This window comes from Varroa destructor, unplaced genomic scaffold (genome assembly GCF_002443255.2).
Source record: "Varroa destructor unplaced genomic scaffold, Vdes_3.0 BEIS01000003.1, whole genome shotgun sequence".
Classification (NCBI taxonomy): domain Eukaryota; kingdom Metazoa; phylum Arthropoda; class Arachnida; order Mesostigmata; family Varroidae; genus Varroa; species Varroa destructor.
In genome coordinates this window covers 34,423,957-34,444,826 of record NW_019211456.1, presented here as the reverse complement: position 1 = coordinate 34,444,826, position 20,870 = coordinate 34,423,957, and the positions used below count along the sequence as shown (strand labels likewise).

Sequence of the window (20,870 nt, the reverse complement as noted above, 5' to 3'; positions counted from 1 at the left end):
TTGCGCAAAATTGAGGTCACTTTGGCAAACATATCTAAGAGTCCTTAAAGATGGTTTGTTTGCTTTGGAAAAAATGACGTTTAGAAACGATGGTCACATCCAATACAGTCTATGATGCCACACACGAATAAACCTGGCAATTGGTTTTCGTTGGTAGTACTTATATCTTGCACAAACGTGTACGACGGTCAATAAGCTGAAATATTTAATGAGCTCATTTAGGTCTGAAATCAACGAATTCCCTCAACGAATCTACCGGTTCGGAACTTAAAAGTTAACAGGAAGTAGAACGACTTTTCTCTGGTACGAAAATAGTGTCCCGGCACCCAACGGCGTATTTACAATGGCCAGTGGTTGTCATCGGGGAAGAATTGCGCTACCGGAATGACTCCGGTAAAGAATTTCTTGAGTTGCTTGATATGAGAAAATGGAGGACGTAGTGTAAGGATGTACTCGATTGTGAGCCAATGCCAGTCTTACTGGACCATTGAACCGCACATGTGTGGTTTCTATTTGTCATATAATCAGCACCTTTCGCCCTCACTTAGAGCAGAGGATAGTCATTGTACACGAACGTCGCGCCTACGGCGGCGGCCGCGTTGCCCCGCTGAGCATTCATCGACAGGCGTTTCCACATGAACGACCTAACCGTTAGGTCCGCAGTGATTCTTTCAAGATTATCGAGGATACTTTATAAAGGGCAGCAAGGTATCTAATTTCAAGTGTTTTCTTACTTCTGTCTATATTGAACCATTTCAAATATAACATTTAAACGTGAACGTTATTTCGCAAATTACCCTAACTGTATAATATTTTTTTTGATTAAATGAAATCACACCAAATAATATCACTTAAAGAGAACAAAATTAAAGAGAATGCAGACGTATTTTTATTGTCGAACTATTTTGTTTTTGAAAATTGGCATATTCACAAATACTCCGTATTGCACCAGCACTAAGCAATCGTGTTTTTTTTTTTCAAATTTTTATGATATAATCCCTCTCGTTAAAGAGGATTCTTTATAGGTAACCATATTTACAAAGTGTACACATATTTACATTTGCTTTATCGGTAACGAACACGTTTTGTTGCTTGATTGGACGGTGCCTCAATTGAAAATTGACGATATGACAGATGGCCCCTGCAACAGTCATGCACGCGCTAAGGGATTGGTCTACAAAATCTGAGTTCCACTAAATCATTCGTTAAAACTCGACACGCTGTCTTAGTCACCAACACGTTTCGTGATCGTATTCTGTTCAATCAACAGCAGACACTGCTTATCTAACGCACAACCCTTAACTAACTCTTTGTAGTAATTCGTCCTTTGTCTACTGTCCATAACAATTGCTCTACGAATCGTTGCTGTTACTAATACAACACACATGCTAGAAAGCGATACATATATATCAAGGCTATAGCGCGCATCGTACGTCGTCAATTCGAGACAAGGGTCGCATTAATGAGGCTGTTGGGTCCGGATGGTTGATGATGGTGCCTTGAGCGAATATTAACCGGCTGAACCTGAGGAATCTTCGGTCGTAGCTCAAGCAGTTGGTGGGGTACATGGAATACGTGGCCACGGCATTCCACTCGTAAATGGCCCTTGTGCGTAGATGAGCCCAGAACCATAACTGTGTCGCCTTTGAGAATTTTTGCGCCCGATCTGTGCCCATCGTTCGGATTATCGGGATAATCGATTCGCATGACTCGTTCTTGAGGATAGCTTAACTTTGCGTTGCCGGTCACCGTGTACGAGCGACTCGGCGGTATAGGAGGCGGACAGTCACTGTCAAGACCATACATTGCGCATGTTTGCAGAACGACACGTGGATCGCAACGCTGGTCGCCTGTTTCTGGAGGAGGGGTTCCAGCTATTGGCTGTGGTCGAGGTCGTCCACCACTCAACTTCGATACTGTGCCCGTCTTAGTCAAAGTGGCAGTTCGTGCTGACGTGATGAGTTGCTGCGGCTGATGGGATGGTAACTGAGTGAAACAGCTTCGCATAGACATATCCAAATTCACGTTATTTCGTCCAGTCACGCTCAGGTTTGAGGGGTGGCAACCTGCAATGGATTGATTCAGGCTGCGCGAGATGGTCGTCTGAGATGTGTTAAGATAACGGGATGCTTGGCTTACAGCTCCGAATCGCGCTGTTGTATTGGGATTTGGTTGACGTCGTAGTGAGCCCGTCCAGCTATGGTGGCCACTGACAGCATCAAACGCCGACGTACAACCTCCGTTTACCATCGACTTGGAGCACTCCGTCGATCCGCGAGCCTTTGGTATTGGTTTGGTTCGATTTTGCATGATCGTCTGTTGTTGGTGCTGCTGATGTCTTTTACGCTCCTTTTTGTCATGAACATATGACCGATAAGCTGTTTGTATCAGGAGAGCAGCCGAATAACGTCGTTGATCCCGGAATCTTTCTAACAGCTGGCGGGCATGCTCACTAAGGAAGATGTGCTTTTTGCCTCGAGTCCAACTTACTACGGCGTTCGAGAGCTTTACGTTTTGGAGTGCCGCGGTAAAATGCTCTAGAATTTCTTGGCTATCGAGAAAGATCGTTTCCTCTTTCCGCTTCAGTAATTTGAATGGCGCTAGTAGATAGTAACGATTGTTGAACTCCCGGAATCGCATACGATGTGCATAGCCACATGCCATAAGATTAACGGTCTCAAGAACCTGTAGAACTCGTAACTGTTTCATGACGCATGTTCGTTCCGTCTGTCTAGGCTGTCCGTGGTCGTTGCTCTTAATACAGCGAATGAAATGCGGTTTCGCTGAAATCAGTTTTCTCCAAAGCTTGTCAACCCTCGTGAGGAAATCTTGTGTTATGGTCGAGATCGGCTCAGCACGATTTTCATCAAAGTTTGTCCACGCCGACGGTGAAGGTGAGCAAATTCGAAACTTAGCTCCACTAGCCATATTGTTATGGGAATAGAGAATCTTCATCTCGGCACCGAATAGATTTGAGACAAATGGGAACGTACACGAGTTTTTGTGGAAAAGACAGAGCAAATCGTCAACGATCTCGTCCCGATTGCAATCCAAAAACTCGGCAGCGTCGTACGTTACATTTCCGACGTAATGACGAACAACAAACTTCGTCGTAGACATGGCTTCGTGTGGCGTCGATGGCCGGAAGAAGATCGGATTGTTTTTGTGTCTTGCCGTAAGGTTTTCAACGAAGCTGTCTGGGCTTCCATGAACTGAGCATTCGACGTTGCACATACTCATTATGCCCGTTCGCTGTGAGTTCGCCAGTAGAAAAAGAAGAAAAACTAAATCATTTTGCATATTGCAGCATGAACAATTGAAGAGTGTAAATACGATAAAACATGGGGTAGACAGTCATGGTGACGATGTTATAATAATGTAAACTATTTTGGGCAGTGTGAAGCTTTTCAAGAGTTGGAAAAATTTACGCAGCTCCGCAAAGAGACTAAAGTATTGTATCTTAAAGCAACAACGACTAGGTTCTACTTCAAGTCAGTCTGTTAGTATAATTAACCAATTCCTCTACCTTCATTAAGGCTATCGGCCACTTACCAAATGCGAAATGAGATCGATGCAAGGCATGTTATTAGCATACTCCATATCGAAGTCACAGTTCACGCCTTCTTCCGTGCAAGCATCCAGTGAACTTTTAAAAACGTGAAGGTTGTAGAAATTTTGCATTGTTTCAGCGCACAAATTGATACATAGCTGTTCTAGTCGATTCTCCGTTGAGTTGTTCTCAAACCCAAACATATCAAAGATCCCGATGAAGCCGTCGTTTGCTTGCTTCACAGCTGAATTCAGAACGCTCATCGACTTGTGACTTTTGGAGCCAGTCGAATTGAGTGTCGAACTCTGGTGGAGTGAGCCATGTTGAACGTTACTGACGTCCAAATGCTGCTGATGCACCGACTCGTTGCTATCTGAGCTGAGGGTACCAGACGTCGAACCGGCACCTTTCAGGCTGTTCGCTTTTCGAAGAACCATTTCTACCGTTCGGCAGTAAAGAGCCTTCGCGAGGGCATCTCGATTACTCACAGCCGTTGCTAGGTCGCAGGCAGTTAGGGTTGCTTTCCCCCGAAGTATCGTGGTCCGTCTCGTAAGTGCGGAATGAAGTGCGGGGGATGAAGTGCCCAATAACAATGCAACTGACTTAATGATGTTACCATCTTCGACATCTACCTGATCCACACTGTCGTGTTTGTCGACGAATTGGATATTGCCAAGAAGAAGCACAGCTGCTAGGACCCTGAGGACATCCATTGGCTGAAAGCCAAGCAACGCCAGGCTGGACCGCCAGTTTCGGAAACGCTCAGCATCGAGCTGAGTGTCGCACTGGGTGTCCGCTCGATTCAAGTAGTTCAGTGTTGTCACCGAATGGTTTTTAAGGTGTAATTTCTCTGTAATTATCAAACGGTAGTTAATTAAGTTGCTCAGGATGTGCTAATTTCTCATATTCCTTGATAGTACTTAATAGCGATACTTGATAATTATACATTCATTTTGCTGGTTCCGTACGTCACACAGGTCTGCCTTGAATTTCGCACAACCCGTGACAGACACATAGGCCGTTTCCTTTTTTCTCGATTGCTCAACGAAAAACGTTCAGAGGAATCTTTACAAATAGATCCCTTTGAACACCGACACTACAAAGTATCAGTGTTATACTAACCCTTGTCTTCGGGTGACAAGCCTGCAAGCAGCTGATAGAAGATGTGATAGTTCTTTTCATTGAGGGACTGACGAACCACGCGGCTCTGGTCGAGCATAAAACCGCGGATCTTTGTTCGGTATAATACGCCATCTGTCGCCTGAACTTCAATAAAGTAGCCCTGAAACGCAGGACGGAATTAGTCAGTGGCTCCCTCAGTAGTAGACCGATTCAATCTTAAACCTACCCAAATGATTAATAAGCTTTTGAATGCATCTGCCGTAAACTTAGTACTTTAGTGGAGGTGTATTTAAGGAATGTATGAGGCTTTTTTCGTGTACGGTCCTCCTGACTCCACATTAGTCCCTATATACCTATAGAAAGTAATGTTCCCTTTTATAAACACAAATAACTAAGGCTCTTTTATAAAATGGATCACTTACGATTCGGCTAGATTGACTGTTCGATGTGGTCTTCGCTGTTCCCAAAGAGCGCAGCACGGTGAAGGCCGCCGCGAGATGCTTAAATGAATCGGTTTCGGGGCCTCCACCCGCGACGTTGAATAACTGACGCAAAAGAACCATTGAAGCAAACGTCTTGCCACTGCCACTCTCACCACTGCCACAATTAGTAACATATGATAAAACAAAAACAAAAAAAAAAACAAATCAAAACAATGTTACCAATATACCGACGACATGATCATATTCATCGATTGAACAGAAAACACCTATAAGACTATTTGAAATTGTTCCACTTTCGGTTAAAGTTTTGTGTCACTATGTACCTGAGAAAAATTGTTTGCGAGCATCCGGTCTCACGTTGCTGTCGTACTGCCCTCTTAACGACCTTGAGCAGTTCTGGACAGTTGGTCCCTCCGACGGAGGTCAGGGTAAGATCGTTTTTTGGTTCATGATATGGATTGACGGCAAGTAGAACGGGGCCGATGCTCGTCTGAGTAAACGATCATCGCATGAAATAGTAAAGCAACACATTATTGTTACTATATAAGCAATTTCGTACGGAGATGCAAGCTTTGTTCACCAACCATTGAATCCAAATGGCCGACATCATAACAATTCTATAATGACTATAATAGATAAACCAACAATAATATTGTTGGTTAATCTATTATATGAAAAGTTAGCGATTGCATGTGGCACTCACAAAATATATGCCATCGTGGAATCTCTCATGTAATGTTCGAAGGACCGAGTCTTCAGTTAGAGGTCCGTTGGTGTGAATGAGGTCGTGCACTTCCTTATGCGTTCGCGGAGGTGATGGCGGATCTCCGGCAACAGGAGCCAGTGGTTTGAGTGATGACGTTAATGGCTTTAATACGCATTGCCGGTACACTACAGAAAGTTTCAAGTTAAAAAGACCGCTTTAATATATATATGTATATATCTCGTTTCGTTTCATTTCCACCAAGAATTGCGCGTATTTGAGAATCCCTCGCATTTTTTCCCGTTGCTTATCTCCTTCGCATCTGTGTATTAAGTAGGTAAAAGTCACTCACCAATGTTCTCATAGGTACATGTTGCTGAAGGGGCTGCCGAGCCATGATTACCGATGTGATTGATTCTATGGTTGTTACTTTCGTTGTAAAGGTTCTTGTTGGTATGGAGTGGGTTATTGTTATTGCTGTTGAGCGGGAACGGCGGCGGTGGTGAATTGTCTTCGGGCAATGCCACCGACACTCTTTTCCGCAGGGTAACAAGTTCCGATGAGATCGATTTGAGTCGCTGCTGATAGTGCGCCGCCTCATTTTGTGAGGATGCATCTGTAATTAAAGAATAATAAATACTAGTTAATATAGAGAAGAAAAATGTTCTTTATTTCGACCGAGTGTCCTCATTAGGTTTTTCTTTAAGTTGCGGTGATGTATGGGTATAGTGGCACAAAAGCAGGAGCGATATGAAATAACCATCACTCGGCGATACCTTTACTAGGCCAGACTATGCTAATTTTAGCATCAACACTAAATACAGAGCAATCAGCACTATATCTCCTTATGACGCGCTGAGTCTCTCGAACAAGTAGCTTCTTTATGCGTTCATATGCTTTTGTCTAACAAAATCAAGCATACTATAATATGACAGATGAACAAAGTGTTTCAGATTCAGATATCGATTGGAATTAAACGTTAGCCTAAAACTGGGGTCCGCTTAGATGTAGATAGCCGTCAAGGCCAGCAATCTACCACTAACAACTTTACCCGGCCCAGATGTGGATTCTTAATCATACTGGCGTTATACTAACGCTCGTTCTTCGACGCACTCTTTAAATCTGAAGAAGTCTTATCTACAGATTTGCTTCGATGTCAAAACGCTTTATCGTTATGATGGCAAACGCTTTCTTTCGAATGCAGCATGTTTGAAGCCGAGTGGGAACCTTCAACGGTCATTTGTTTTTTTTGTGCGACTGTATGCATAATTATGGTACATCTTGTGTTATCACTACTAACACAAATAAATGTACGCCCATCGATCCTCGATGTCAGAGCAAGCGGTCAGCGTGGGTCGTTGCCGGCAAAACTGCCAACAAAGTAAAAATCATTGCTGGTTACGCACTGCTTTCTTCTGTACTAGAAATAATTATTAATGGCATCCTCGCACAGATCCGTTACGCGCATGAGCATGCGGCTATTGTAATATATAGTAGGTCTGCTTTGATCACTGTTATATTTAGCGAGAGTTGACAAACCCTGGCCGTCCAAACGGATAATAATCTCGATGTAATTGCTAGTGAGCAAACTTTATCAGACTCACTATCTTTACTATTATATTAGAAATAATATTGGATGGTGACTTTGTCTAGTTCATTGAAAGCTTTGAGCTTTCTTTGGCCAAAGTCGTATAATCCAGTAGTAATTACTGCAGTGTTTCTATACGTGATCAGTATGGAAATTATCGGTCTACGGTTCATTCCCAGAACTGCTCTACATCCAGAGCTACCTTGTTGGCCAAATAGACAACAAATTCTGGCCCAAAAGATGCTCCACAAGACGTCGCAACAGAACGACAAAGCGATTGCCATTTGTCAGCTCATCCTCTCGAAGCGAGCAAGTTATGTAGAGAGATCGCCGTTGCTACATAAACGAAAGAAAAATTTTTCTGATTCGTTGCGGCGTCGATGTACACACAACGGCAGAACCGAGAGAGAGAGAGAGAGAGAGAAGGGAGAGACAGAGAAGGAAAGTAAATTTCCAAAAAGTCTTCTTCATGACACGTCCAGCGTTTTGCTGCAGCTACCCGGAGCTATGCTCACCCTGTGTGCCGTCGTCTTAATGCGAACGTTCAATTTTACTACGAACCAATGGCGCAAATATCGTACATGTTGGCGGCAAATTATGAAATGTCCATGGAAAACAAAGAAGTGCGTGTAAAGTAGACGATTATAGCAACAACAGCAGTATGAGACCCGTATCGTAAATCACTAAAAACAACAGCTGGCGAAGATATTCTTTTCAAGGTATGTCTTGCCTATAGCGAAAGATAAACTTTCTATTAAATACGCTTTTTACAATTTTTATTCATAATGTTCTATATGTTCGTAATGTCTTTCGCTGGAACTAAGATAATACTGGAACAGGATGGAGACCCGCATCCGCTCTGACGGTTTTTACATGGAGACCAGAGCATCTTCTTTGTGAGAGGAATGTCACCACACAGACTAATCACCACACGACATCATCTACTCTCAGTCCATGCTCAGCCAGTTAGCCGAATTAAGTTATAGAAACAATCTACTTTGATGAATTGAGCTCCGACTACAGTTACGAGGAACTTATTTTACACAACTGCACTGACATTCGAAGCGGCATTTCCGTTGCCGGCAACAGAATCCTTTCTGGTTCAATACGTTTCGACTGAGCGTAGCCATCATCTAACAGCCATCATTGAAACAGACCACAACGTTAGGGGCCAAACTATACCGATGGTTCTGGTACCGATTTGTACCTTAGATGATTCACTAGTTTGTTCCCTGTTATCACTTCAGACGTAATATGGCGATAGGGCGAACAAATAGAGCGATGAAACATCACAGCTCGACAGAAGCCCAAGCAGAACCGGCAGCAGAAGTGGCCGTATTAGCAGCAGGCGTAATAATCGAAGAAACCATCGTACGTTTTGAACAGAAGTGCATGTATCCCAAATCGGGTTTTGCCGACCCTTTCTTCAACGGCTGCTATTGCTTCCGAAGCTGTAGCCACAACTTCTGCTTCTTCTGCTATGAAAAGAGGTAGCTGAAGACTGGGAAGCTACCACAGTTCTCGGAAGAAGAGTTGAGCGAATGGTTAACAACAGCTAAAGCCGTATGGTCGAACAGAATAATCCAACTCCAGTTGCTATAGGCCTTTCCCGAAGAAGGAGGATCTTTGCTTTGGACGACCCCAGTGGGTCCAAATAGGTAGCACGAAGAAGGCAGAGTAATATCGGGCGAGCCCGGTGCCGAAGAATATGAGCAGAAGACGCTGGCACAACAGAAAAGTACACATGTGTACGATCGGGGTTAGTTTTCAGGAGAGCCAAAAACGAGACTACACAGGGTTTTTCTACCAACGGATTCCGTTGGTCGTGAACTATAGTGCCGCGTTCGCTAGGCAATATTACAGCAGCATTGAGATTTGTCTTCTGTATATGTTATCAGCTTTCTGAGCTGCGGATTTTCATTGAAGTGATTCATTCTGTTGTTAAATTAAAGAACAACTATTAACAGTACAATGCTACGGATGGTTCTAGACTGACGGGCGAGAACACACGATTTAGCTATAACGGTGCATATTTAATCAAAACAAAATTACCACGCAGCACTGAACGAACGTTGAAAGCTACTGTTAACTCATCTCTAAAGCCTGCATCGATCAGCGAGAAAAGCAGAAATTATTGTGCCTGACATAATTTCACGCAGGACCGATATAATACAATAGATCAAAGAGTACCTGAACTAGTTAACGGACTCGACGTTTCGAGCGTTCGTTATAATGAGTGGTGCTAAATGAAAAATGCTGTTGAGGAAAGGTTACAATGTAACCTTTCGTATTACCTGCCAGCTATGCAAAAGAACGTGCCATATTAGTAAATAGAAGAATAACTATTGATATGTTAAAATAATAGACGAAGCAATAAAAGAGACGGAAACTCTATTTGACACGCGGCAGAGGAAATGGTTTTTCGAAAAAGATTAATCATAGACAACCCTCTAAACGCCTTTTAGAGTCAGTTTTTTTTGGATGAGGACCTCGATCGCAAAACGTGCAGTGGTAATGACTGGCAATCGATAGAGCTTATTATTTGGTTTAAAAATAGCTTTACTAAGCAACAGATAACGCTAATCTTGCTGATTAATATAACTAGACAGGCGCGTAACAAAAGCTTTATTCAGTTGTTTCCAATGTATCCCTGCTTCGTAAGGCAAAGAGCCTTATGTATTCGCGTTCATCAATAATCATCAGTGTTAGTGCATGAATCACACCCAAAAAACCCATAGATGCACATACTAATACTTGAAGCACGTTAATTTAATACGGGTCAATACGTACACTCCCTATAGAGTTTTCTTATCGTAGCAAAAGATGAACTGGACGCACTCGGGATAAGAGAATGCCTTCGCTGAGTTCCCGTATGGGGAGCACTCATCTGTAACAGTTCAAGGGAGCACATATCCGTGTATGGTTCGTGTGTGACAGTCAAAGCACATTGGTTTGGTGCCGACTCATAACATTCTCTATCCAGGTCACGACTAACGTGCAGTGCACGCGTCGTCGGTATACAAGTGACACAAAACACCGTCGATGACGATTGGTCGAGAGAGAAACCTCCTGGAGGAGCACTATACCTCCTGGCTGGCCAGGCTTCAAATGAACTGTTGCCGCTGGAGCTGGCCACATCAGCTTCCGCGCGCCATCGGCTCGCCTGCATATTGTTCGCCGGCCTTGGTTAGCCCTCGTAGGGCTCCGTTCGTGCGTTACGCGCTGCAGCGGCTAATACAGCCACTCTCGGCCCTGCCCAACTGTACGGTCCCCCTCTCCCTAAATCCTTCCAGTCTCTACACGCCACGACAAAGTCTTTTGTATGAGGGACTGTTCGTTTATTTCGATGCGTCGTCTTCCAAGGCCAAATACAACGGACCTCTAGAGCCAACAATTACGATCGAAGGATCTTTGTCCGATTTAGATCCAACTAGCCAGCCAGCCTGCGTTATCTCAGTAAAAAGAATGTTGAATGAACTGCCGGTTTAATGATGACAAAAACTTAGGCGAGACAAGCTGTTATAGAGGCCAATGCGAGGTGACTAGGATGACAGACGGTGTTCGCTTGAATAGATTGTCACTGTTTTGCACTGCAAACATACGTAGTCACCAAATGTTTGGAAGTTAATCACAACAATCACAGAACACTGATTTGTAGTGTAGTGGTAGCCAAAGACATGACTTCATTACGATACGTACGTTTTGTAGACGAGACAAGGAAACATTTACATGACGTTTATATAAAAAAAAAATGGCAAGCGATAGACGTGTTTTTTTGCCATTTCTAGTGCTTATGCTGCTTAAGAGCCGTAATTCTGCTTTTAACCAAGCAGAAGCTGCATGACGCTCTGTGGCTAAAGCCCAACTGGACTTAGAGTTCCTCGCTAAGACTAGCTAGCTAAGAAGCATCGAGCGCTCCGCCATCTACTTAGCTAGCTAAGGCTACGAACTGGATCTACCTCGACGCGTTTGCCGACGGAAGAAGCTAAAACAGACGGAGCCGGAGAAGTTAAAATCGCCGGAGTTGCTGTAGTTTACGGTAAGAGACGAGAATGGCTCTGAGCCCGGGAGCACGCCATGCACGTGCGTCCACATCCGGCGATTACGATTGAGACTGAGCTAAGGCCAGTAAATGAAGGTACTAGCGCGACTCGACGCGGCCAGTAGTCCTTAATCACTATCTCTTGTTCTTACCAGCAACGGCCGCGTTAAGAAAACGAAATTGTTGCGCGAAAGCTGCCCGAACGCCTGCCAGAACCTCGATAGAAACCAACACGCCACCACCGGCAATCGCCGGTAACAACGGCACCTTAGCATATCGCGCAAGGGACCCTCACGGAGTAGCTGACTATAGAGGCTTCAAGATTCAGTTCAAGACAGTGTTAAACAATAGTCATGAGGGTGGTGCCAGTGTACGTCAGCCTTCAGTTTGAAGCATTGAAGTTCTCTTTTAGCTACCAGCAGTATCATTGCCGGCGGACGTCACAGCCGACCATCGGCTATGACGTCCGCCGTGCGGCGGCAGAAGAGCATACCACAGGCAACAAGTAAGATGGATTGGGGGTAGTTCTGCAGATAACTTCACAACAACAATAACACATTAATGGCTCCAAGTGGAAACAGAAATAAATCTTCGTGGCTTCGTATCGGGCACATGCGCGTCTCTTTAACCAGTCTGCACTTGACGATGGTAGTAGGTATACGCAGACTACAGTTACCGCTCCCGCTTTGGATCACCATGACAACATGGAACTGCCTAAGATATTACGACCCCTTATAACCGCCACGTAATAACGCTTATAAATCATGACTGCTCCTGCCCTGTCTGCCGCCAATTTAGTCTAATCATTTCTGTCTGATCCATAAAATAGTATTTAAAAGTAAGGCTGTGACTAAAGCATGAATTTTACGAAACTTCAATCATTAGATCGCAAATATAAGGCCTACTTGTAAGAGTAACCACTAAAAACCACTGAGCACGTAGCACGTAGAACTGAAAGAAACTAGCGTTCCTTTAAGGTAATGATCTTGCAAAAGTCCGATATGTATATTGCTACTACGATAACAAAACACTACTATGAATATAACAAGAGGCAATCGAGCGTAAGGTCAGCAACAGTTTAGCATCATAAACAGGATACAGCGGGCATGACAGATACAGAGAGAAAAGGGAAAGCAGCGCCAAATAACGCCTAATGGATCTGGATCATCAGAGCTGTCATTATCGTAACTCTCACCAGCAATATAGGCACTAGCATCACCACAGGGTCGAGATTGGAGTCGCGACGTTTCCATAGTCCTTGAGAAGCAATCAGAGATGGGGCGTCTGGGAGCCTGCTCTTTATTTTGTCATCGACAAGTGAGAGCTACAACAAACGCATAGCCACTTGTAAATGTTGCGACCATTACCTGTCGCTAATGCGACGGCAGCGATGAAAAACAACAGCAGCAGCCGTAGGAATAGCGCTAGATTAGGCTAATGTAGCGGGACAGATGGTTCGCACATGCCGTGGCGCGCCGATGCTTCAGGGACGATGAAACCTTATAATGTATTAGAGCAAACGACGATGCACTTGCTTTTGTGGTAGCCTCGGCGCCAGAGGCGAGAGAAACGGACGAACTAAGGAACGAAACAGATGGCTGACATAGTTCCTGCAACGGATTTCGTGCAAGACACCAAATAACAGGTGAACACGCAATTTTTTTAAAATAATTTTCGCTGTTATTCTTCTTCTCGAAGCAAGGCCCTCTTAGCTAATGTGCATGTGCATCGAACCTAAATAATGGTCCAACACTTGTACTTTCTTAACGAATACAAAATAAGATAGGGTTATATGGGCCAGTGAAAGTTTAAAGAACAAAAGATAAAAAAAAAAATTAAAAGCCAGTAAAATCATTCAGCTAAGACGAGGCAGTCCTCTTTACAGGAAAGGTTGTTATTACTACTAGAAAAAAACGATGCGTTATAACTATTTTCGGCCCAGTCAGGTAGGTCAACAGCTATTTTTCTTCTTGACGGTTCACCAGAAGTTCTATGAAATGCAAAAAAATACTTAGCTGACTCATCCGGCCTATTTTTTTTTTAATTAGGCTAACTTTAAAATTTGGAAAAAATGCAGTGACTCAGAGCGCACTGAATTTATGGTTCGTGTGCATCTAGAAAAATGCGGAAATTTGATAGAACTTAACAGCAAATTTTAAAGTCGATGTTATTTTACTAGACAAGCAAAGTAGCACTCACCATTTTTATACATTGATCCTTGAAACGACAGCTATGCAAATAGGTGTAATGTACATGTCATCTCATCCCTCTCATCGTCTAGTAAAATCCATTAAAGTCAAAAAAATAACAATAAAGTAAAAAAAAATACAGCTTGTGTTGTTAACTGCGCAGTCACTTGTACCGGGGCTATCAGCAGCGGTATATCGTTCGGTACCCCACGCCAACTGTTCGCCGTTCTGCACAGACTTGAAACTGCCATTTTACATAGTGATCGGTGAGTTCTTCCACCTTTTCACGACCTCAACGTAAAATACCCCCGAGAGGCCGCTACCGCCACTTGTAACGTGACGCCCACGGTGACCAGCTAAGACCATGCTGCTGTTGCCCGTGAGTTAAGCTAGGAGGCTAAATTCGTCTAGGAAATTCAGGACCAGCTTCAGAAGGCCGTCCAAGAAAACAGAAGCGTCACCGTCGTCGTCTCAGCGAAGAACAGTCCGTTTGTTCGCTTTGTCCCGTTCCCCTGGTCCGCTTGCCGAATATTTAGATATTTGGAGACATCGGCAAACGTCGAGATCAATAGGCTGACAGGGAAACGCACAGTCATCGCGCCTTGCCTTCGCGTCTATCTCCGCGACCATGCTGCTGTCGTCGCGATCAGTTGACAACGAATGGACAAGGTGATCGGCGCTCTGTTTGTGCCACAAACAGACAACGGTATCATGGTCAGAGTATGAACATCTAAAAATCATCACTGTGTCGCTCACAGCCAGATATAGTAAAAATGGCAGTAGCTTAGTGCACGAAATAGTAACAACAAAGTAAAATACGCCATGGAAAAAATTCTGAGAACGACTTTGTATAGAAATGAAGCCTACTCGCGGATCAACGACAGTATTGTAAAGTCACTCTGTCTAGTCGCTAATGATGATGATGGTGTGGGACACGAGCTGAAGTGGCGGAGGTCGCTTCAGGGACACCGTTCAAAAGCATTGTATTATTCACATGATAGTACAAAAGTTGGAACAGCAGCTGCGAGGCGCCAAACACCCACAATCGCTGGTGCGGGTCAACCAACTCAACGACATGTTGTGTGTTTATCTAGAATAGAAATACATCGTAGAGATTGTGACGTATAGTGAGGAACAATGTTGTTTCTGAGCTGCCATATTATCGCACTTACGCTTAGAGCTTCCGCGTTAATGTTGTCTGGCTACGTAAAACCGCTGTCTAATTCATCTGTGTTAGGCGGGGGGAACAATAGGTCAACACGACAAAGCAGCGACAATCGTCGCGGGCGATTCAGCGCCGGTGGACACGTTTCACTTCATTTTCCCACGATTCACAACGGGACGACTACGGCTACGGGTGCAGACGCCGGCTGACACCGTTATTTGATCAAAAACCACAACAACATGGACAGAGTCAAGACGACCCGTCTGGTGACTCGAGTGGTTCACCAGCGGTGTCAACAGTTAACGGTACCCTATCCTGATCGAGTTAGCTTTGTTGCCGTAGAAGGCCACATGAACTAAGTGCTGGTGATGTTTAAAAACCGACATCACGAACTGTCTGTCCTGCGCACGTTAACTTAACAACACAAGTTGATATACTGCGTAGTCTCGTACAACAAGCGTTATCTACAAATTATCTTGGACTATTAAAAATAGCTATTGTAAAAGAAAAGTGTTAAAACATCTCCTGCGTTCATGGTGTTTTATAACGCAACATTTCTATATTTTTGAATTGCAGAACGATTACATCTTAAGGCATATGCACACACACACACACACACACACACACACACATAAAAACACAGATCACACTCACAGATTTGCGAAAACGAATAACCAAGATAAAGGGATTCTTCTTCTTCGGCAACACTGCATTCGTCCTTTGCAGACATCCGCACAACGTCGCTGCTCGTTGACGTCGTCGTCGGAATGGCTGGAAAGGAACTAATGGGTGGATTCCTGTACCGGGAGAAGTAGATTTCGTTGAGCTCATCGTTGAAGCTCGTGTCGTCCAGGTGTATATTCTCGTAGAGGTGTATGAGGGAGTTGTCCGAGGACAGCATTCTCCCACATTCGAGCTGCGCATATCACCTCACAGCATAGGCGCACGACCCGGCCCCTGCTACCGAATCCACTACTTTCGTTGGGCACAGCAGCCAAACCATTAATTCCACCGTAGTAGTTTCTTTATTGTGGGTGATACCGCCACACTTGTGAAATCTTAACGGTCTTCACGATGGGCGAAAAAGCAAAAAAAAAACGCACACCTGCTACTTCAGACTCGATGTGGGCCTTAAAACAACATATTTGGAAGGGCGGTCATGATTAGCTGTCACAATCGACACACGCCTAGACACAAGCACATATAAAGTAATCTTCAATCGTTAAATCGTCGCGTCGATAACGGTGGACTACAGGAGATCCTAAGGACACGTTGATAGTAATGCACCTGCTTGAACAAAGGCTGCTAGAGAATTATGAAACAGCAACAGGTGTTGGCCGAGGGTATGATACGGTTCAATACACCAAAGTCAGAAAAACCACCGGCTGCCCCTAATTATTCGCGCCACCCGCGTTCAAGCGCTCCTCGCTTCTATAACACTTGTGTCCACCGGTTTCCGGCTGCTGTTACGGCAAACTCAAGGACGCGACTCATATGACAGGTACACACACCTTACAATTTGCACACATACATACACACACATACACACACACACACACGCACGCACGCACTCACGCAACATAAACTCACAACTGTAAGCCCGAATCGGTGCTTCTGATGCGTCCTGAGCTTAACGACCTCCTCACAGCTTACGTTGTACGTGTTAAGCACTTGTAAAACGGTCTGATAGTTCCAGTGGTGAGCACCGCACAAGTACACTGAGTATAACTAACAATGTATGTGTGCATATGTGTATCTTTCTCCTATAATTAAGCCAGCATCAGCGCTGTCCCCACATCGCGCTGCTGCACGTTATTGGGTAGTCGCAGTAGCGATTCGTTAGATTGTTTTGCTTGAGCGTCGCTGCTGGACGTTTTCGTTTCTTGATTCGAGCGTCCGTTTGGGGTTGCTGTGGCACGGCGAGATCTCGCCGGTCGATGGACGCACTGGTGGATAGCGGTGGATAATCGTAGCGGTAGATGCTGGTGTTGCTCCGTGGCGGAGTCGCTGACGATTCTGCTTGGTGTTATAGCGTCTCCTTGTCTGCGAACCACTGCTGCTGCCGCTAATGTCGTTCTGATGCTGGTGCTGCTGACGGTGGGGCTTACTTCTGCCGGTGGCGTTGCTTGGTGCTTCGCAGCCAGGCAACGGGCGACCGCTTTCCTTTCGCTTGCGTCTTAGTTGCTACTGCCTTAGATGCTGATATTGGTGCTGCGATTGGTGATAGCTGGGTTCTCGGGTTGTTGTCGGCGATGGCGGTAGCTGCTGCTGCTGATGTTGTCGTCCGACGCCTGCGGCCAATGCTGGCTGTTTCTGGCTGCTGCTGATATTGAGGGAGAGTTGAGCGCGTTTGTGTTGCCGATGTACTACTGCTGCTGCTGTTGCTACTACGAATACTACTGCTACTACCAATGCTACGACTACATCTTCTTTTTCTTCATTTTCTACCTTTACCGACACACGGTGCTGTCGCTGCTGATGATTGTGATGCTGCTAATACTCTTCTAAGGCTGCTTTAGCCGAGGCTGGCTAGAGCTAAACAGGCAAACAAACAGGCAGCAGGCGTTGGCCAGGCAACGATATCCAGTCGATGAGCAGGACTAGTCAGATAGGGACCCGACCAGTCGCGGCCGCCGACCCGAGCAAGAACCAGTGAACGGGGCTGACGACGACGACGACGACGACAGAGACGATGCTGGTAGTGATGGCGACCTGCTCGGTTTCTTCTTCTGCTGCTTCTCAGCCAGAAGCTGCCCCGAACCGATCCGTTGTTCCTTTCTGTTGCCTGTCGTTGCCGTTGTCGCCGTTCAATCACTTCTATCTGTAAGCGCGCTGTGTGCCTATGGGTCTCCGCTTCGTATGTAAGCGGCGTATCGATGCCTACTTCCCTACCTTCTTCCTCTAAGTTCTATTCCTCCGGTGTGCTGCTGCTGCTCGCGCTGCCTGCGTAGCTGTGACCGCCGGTGGTCGCTTAGCTTTGAAATGGCGACGTTGGGGCAACCCAGAAGCTGCAGCAGCGAGGAGCAAAGGCTGTACGCGGTAACCTTCTCAGTTGTCTTCTTCGTTCTCATCTAACTGGCGGTCCGTCAAGACTGCTCAGGCATCTATCGATGCATCGACCCAGTGGCTAAACCCAAGTCAACTGTCAACGACACCAGCAGCCAACAACTGGCAAGAGGCAAGCGCAACAGCGTCCGTTCACTTGCTAAGGCATACAGGTACCTACGTACGTAGATCTACAGCTAGAAAAGCGGGCGCACACAACCAGTCATACGGGCGCTAATTCGGTCACTCGTTCTGACGCGGCTGCAAAAACGGACACATACTAAGCAACCGAGCATAGACGGATGCACAGCCTCAGAGAGCAGAACTCAGCCGATCCGTAGCAACGGTGGCGACAAAAGAAATCGGAAAGGAATAGCCCCAGTGAACCCCACCGGCGTTGCTTCTGCTATTACAGCCGAAGACTGCTGCCGAAGGAGGCGAAAGCAGCGCCTTCTGTCGCCATTTAGCGAGCGAGCCGCGACTTCTGAGATAAGGAGCAGCAGGTAGCCACCGTATATATACGAGACTCTATATAGGGAAGTATGAAACGAGCGAGACTGGCCTATGGCGGCTGCTAGTGGTCTATTTGCCGCGTATACCACGGATCAGTAATGGTCGTTGTCGCAGGCAGATGAGCTGCTGGCTTGAAAGCAGGTCGAAAAAAGGTTTCTGCGCGGAGCAAAAGCAGTGGCCCTAGGCGCAGCCGCAGACCCGCGTTGCTGGGTATAGAACTCCGCTAGTAGAAGTAAAAGGGGGGAAAAGACAACGAAGCCTATATATATATCTATATATCGAAAAGGTACACTCAACCGGTCAGTCAGGTCGCTCGGCCGCCATGTATCGAAAGCTACGTTCGTGAGTTCGTGTGTACGCGTATGTTAATGCCGCCTGCGGCTCAGCAGAATAGGTTCACGAGCAGGGTTCTAGAACCTGTTTGCTGTGTACTTGCTCACCCTGTTCTCTGTTACTGTTAGTTCACTCACTCTGTCCGTACTGCCCCTCTAGTAGCCGTTGCTACAGCAAAAGACGGTGAGGCTTCCCTAAGCTCTGAGCGTCGGTAAGATACCACCACGACCACTGCGTTGTACACGGGCCGAGAGAAAACGAAGGATAAAAAAATGGGGCATGCACAGAGAGATTGGAATCGAAACAACAACAGCAGCAGCAACAGAAATATGGCATCAGGGGCTTCCTGCGTAGTTTCATAAAGCTACCTCTTGGAGGCACCACCGAACGATGAAGAGGACGACAAAGAATTTGCACGGGCAGGTTGACTCGCTTTCAGGGCGGAGGGGCACCACAACAACCATTGCCACCTGCGGAAGGGGCGAGAATACAGTCGATGCTGGGATCGGGCTTCGCTACCGGTTCATGGAGAAGCAGAGCGAATCATAGCAGAATAGATGTAACAGATAGGCATCGAACGGACAATGCCATATGCTAAAAAGCGTTCAACAAGTCTATGGACTGAGGGAGATGGCATACATGGAGACACGACCGAGAGCCGCCACTCAACTCAGTTCTATAGAGCTTAACGCCGATATAATACATACAGACGTGTACAGCAGCAGCTGCAGTCTCAGTAGAAGCAGAGGCTGTTTGGTTCTCGGCGGTTTAACCGATCATCGAAAGAGTTATGAGACCTACTAGGTCGTGTCTTCAACCAGCGTAGCTCTCAATGCGTGAATGTGTTTTTGTGATTCTGACTTTTCAGAATCAGTAGATCGGCTACCATCGTCACCATCGGCGCCACTATCGCCACCGTAGTCGAGTAAGCTAAAGTAGACAATCTTCTTGACCATCTGATGGAGTGCTCGTAGGCTTGGTCATCGACGCCTGCTACTCCTTACTACAAAACGCAAATTAAATGTGGAGCTTCGCTGGGAGGCGCGAACCATAGACCTTTCCTTTGGTGTCGTTTTCGTGCTCATGTCGTGGATTTCTATGTCATAGGTTAGTGTTCCTGTTGTTGCTAGTACGAGTTGGTAGGTGGCGCTTGCGACGCACTTCGCCTTTTTTACTGACTGTCGCTGTCGGCTGCGAGAAGAAAGGGGGTCCACAGTTAATGACGTTTTTTTGGGTTTCCGATAATTCTGACCCCATTTACTGTTTTAGTTTACGATAATAACGATAGGTAGAAATTGGATTTAGAAAAAGCTTTAATGTGTGTATTATTCAAGCCTTGGCCAAGGTTCACCTTGAAAAACAAATAAGAGTTTGAAAAACAGCGGGAGTTTCAGCGAAGATTCTGTCAAAGTTCAGTTGTTACTCATCATTCTGTGAGACAAGATGTCTGAGCTATTCATTGGGCACTTTTTAGTTCTAAACGTGCCAAAAATAAGCCCAGACAAAACACTGCGAAGTAAGCATAGAAACCGTTACGATGGGATCGATTAAATCATATTAAATAACCATCTCATTTAATATGGCTTAATGTTCAGTTCAGTTTAGTAGAGTTGGGCGTAGAACAGTGGTTGGTGGATAGTTTTCTGGTAAATAGGATTTTTCAAACCCAGTTTGGCTTACTAGCCGCAGGTCTTGCCTTTCAGTCGACTACGAGTGAATGGCTGACTGAGCACGTTAAAAGCAATGAAATCAATTAAGATAACTAACTTACAAATTCACCAAAAAGCAGAGTGGGCTTTTAATAATCCTATGTTGGTTAGCAAAGAAGAAAGAGAAGAATGGTGGTTGGACAAATTATAGGCAGTCCCTCACAGGGATCCATACTGATTCTAAATTGTCTGATATATATCACGCAATATATAGCTTATCCGATCTGCAAGCATAACGCTCATAGTATTACATACAAATCGAGAGAAGAACACCTATTTAACATAAAAATTACCGACGTTTTTCATATACCGATTCTTACTGTGCATTGTTAAAATACCCAATCTTTTTGTTCAAAAAAACTATCGACTATTTTAATTTTATCCAAAATTAATGAAACTGTGGATAGTGGTTTGGATGGGCGGCGTGATAACGCTTAAATATGTTAATTTTTTGCGGACCCTCAAATG

The 20,870-nt window shown here is 45.2% G+C and overlaps 2 protein-coding genes across 15 annotated transcripts in view; one reads left to right on the top strand and one right to left on the bottom strand.

Annotated features, from left to right (window-relative positions):
* Positions 1-565: 565 nt before the first annotated feature.
* The window catches only part of LOC147756865 (uncharacterized), a 77,062-nt gene continuing 56,757 nt past the window's right edge, over positions 566-20,870 (top strand). For 4 of the 8 annotated variants that reach the window (XR_015323842.1, XR_015323841.1, XR_015323843.1 and 1 more), the window contains exon 1: positions 566-708. The gene's annotated coding sequence lies outside the window, so the exon portion shown is untranslated. Of the gene's footprint in view, positions 709-13,167; positions 13,395-19,561; positions 19,801-20,870 lie in introns of those variants that run through there. The other 4 variants (XM_086983805.1, XM_086983802.1, XM_086983810.1 and 1 more) reach the window with 4 other exon arrangements.
* dachs (unconventional myosin-IXb-like dachs) overlaps positions 872-20,870 on the bottom strand; it is an 80,876-nt gene continuing 60,877 nt past the window's right edge. For 6 of the 7 annotated variants that reach the window (XM_022799817.2, XM_022799823.2, XM_022799819.2 and 3 more), the window contains 7 exons: positions 6,171-6,434; positions 5,819-6,006; positions 5,439-5,605; positions 5,095-5,269; positions 4,673-4,832; positions 3,553-4,400; positions 872-3,252 (listed from right to left, as the gene is read on the bottom strand). In XM_022799817.2, the coding sequence (XP_022655552.1) occupies positions 1,438-3,252; positions 3,553-4,400; positions 4,673-4,832; positions 5,095-5,269; positions 5,439-5,605; positions 5,819-6,006; positions 6,171-6,434 (3,617 nt within the window). In that variant the 3' untranslated portion in view covers positions 872-1,437. Of the gene's footprint in view, positions 3,253-3,552; positions 4,401-4,672; positions 4,833-5,094; positions 5,270-5,438; positions 5,606-5,818; positions 6,007-6,170; positions 6,435-10,196; positions 10,576-20,870 lie in introns of those variants that run through there. The other variant, XM_022799827.2, reaches the window with a different exon arrangement.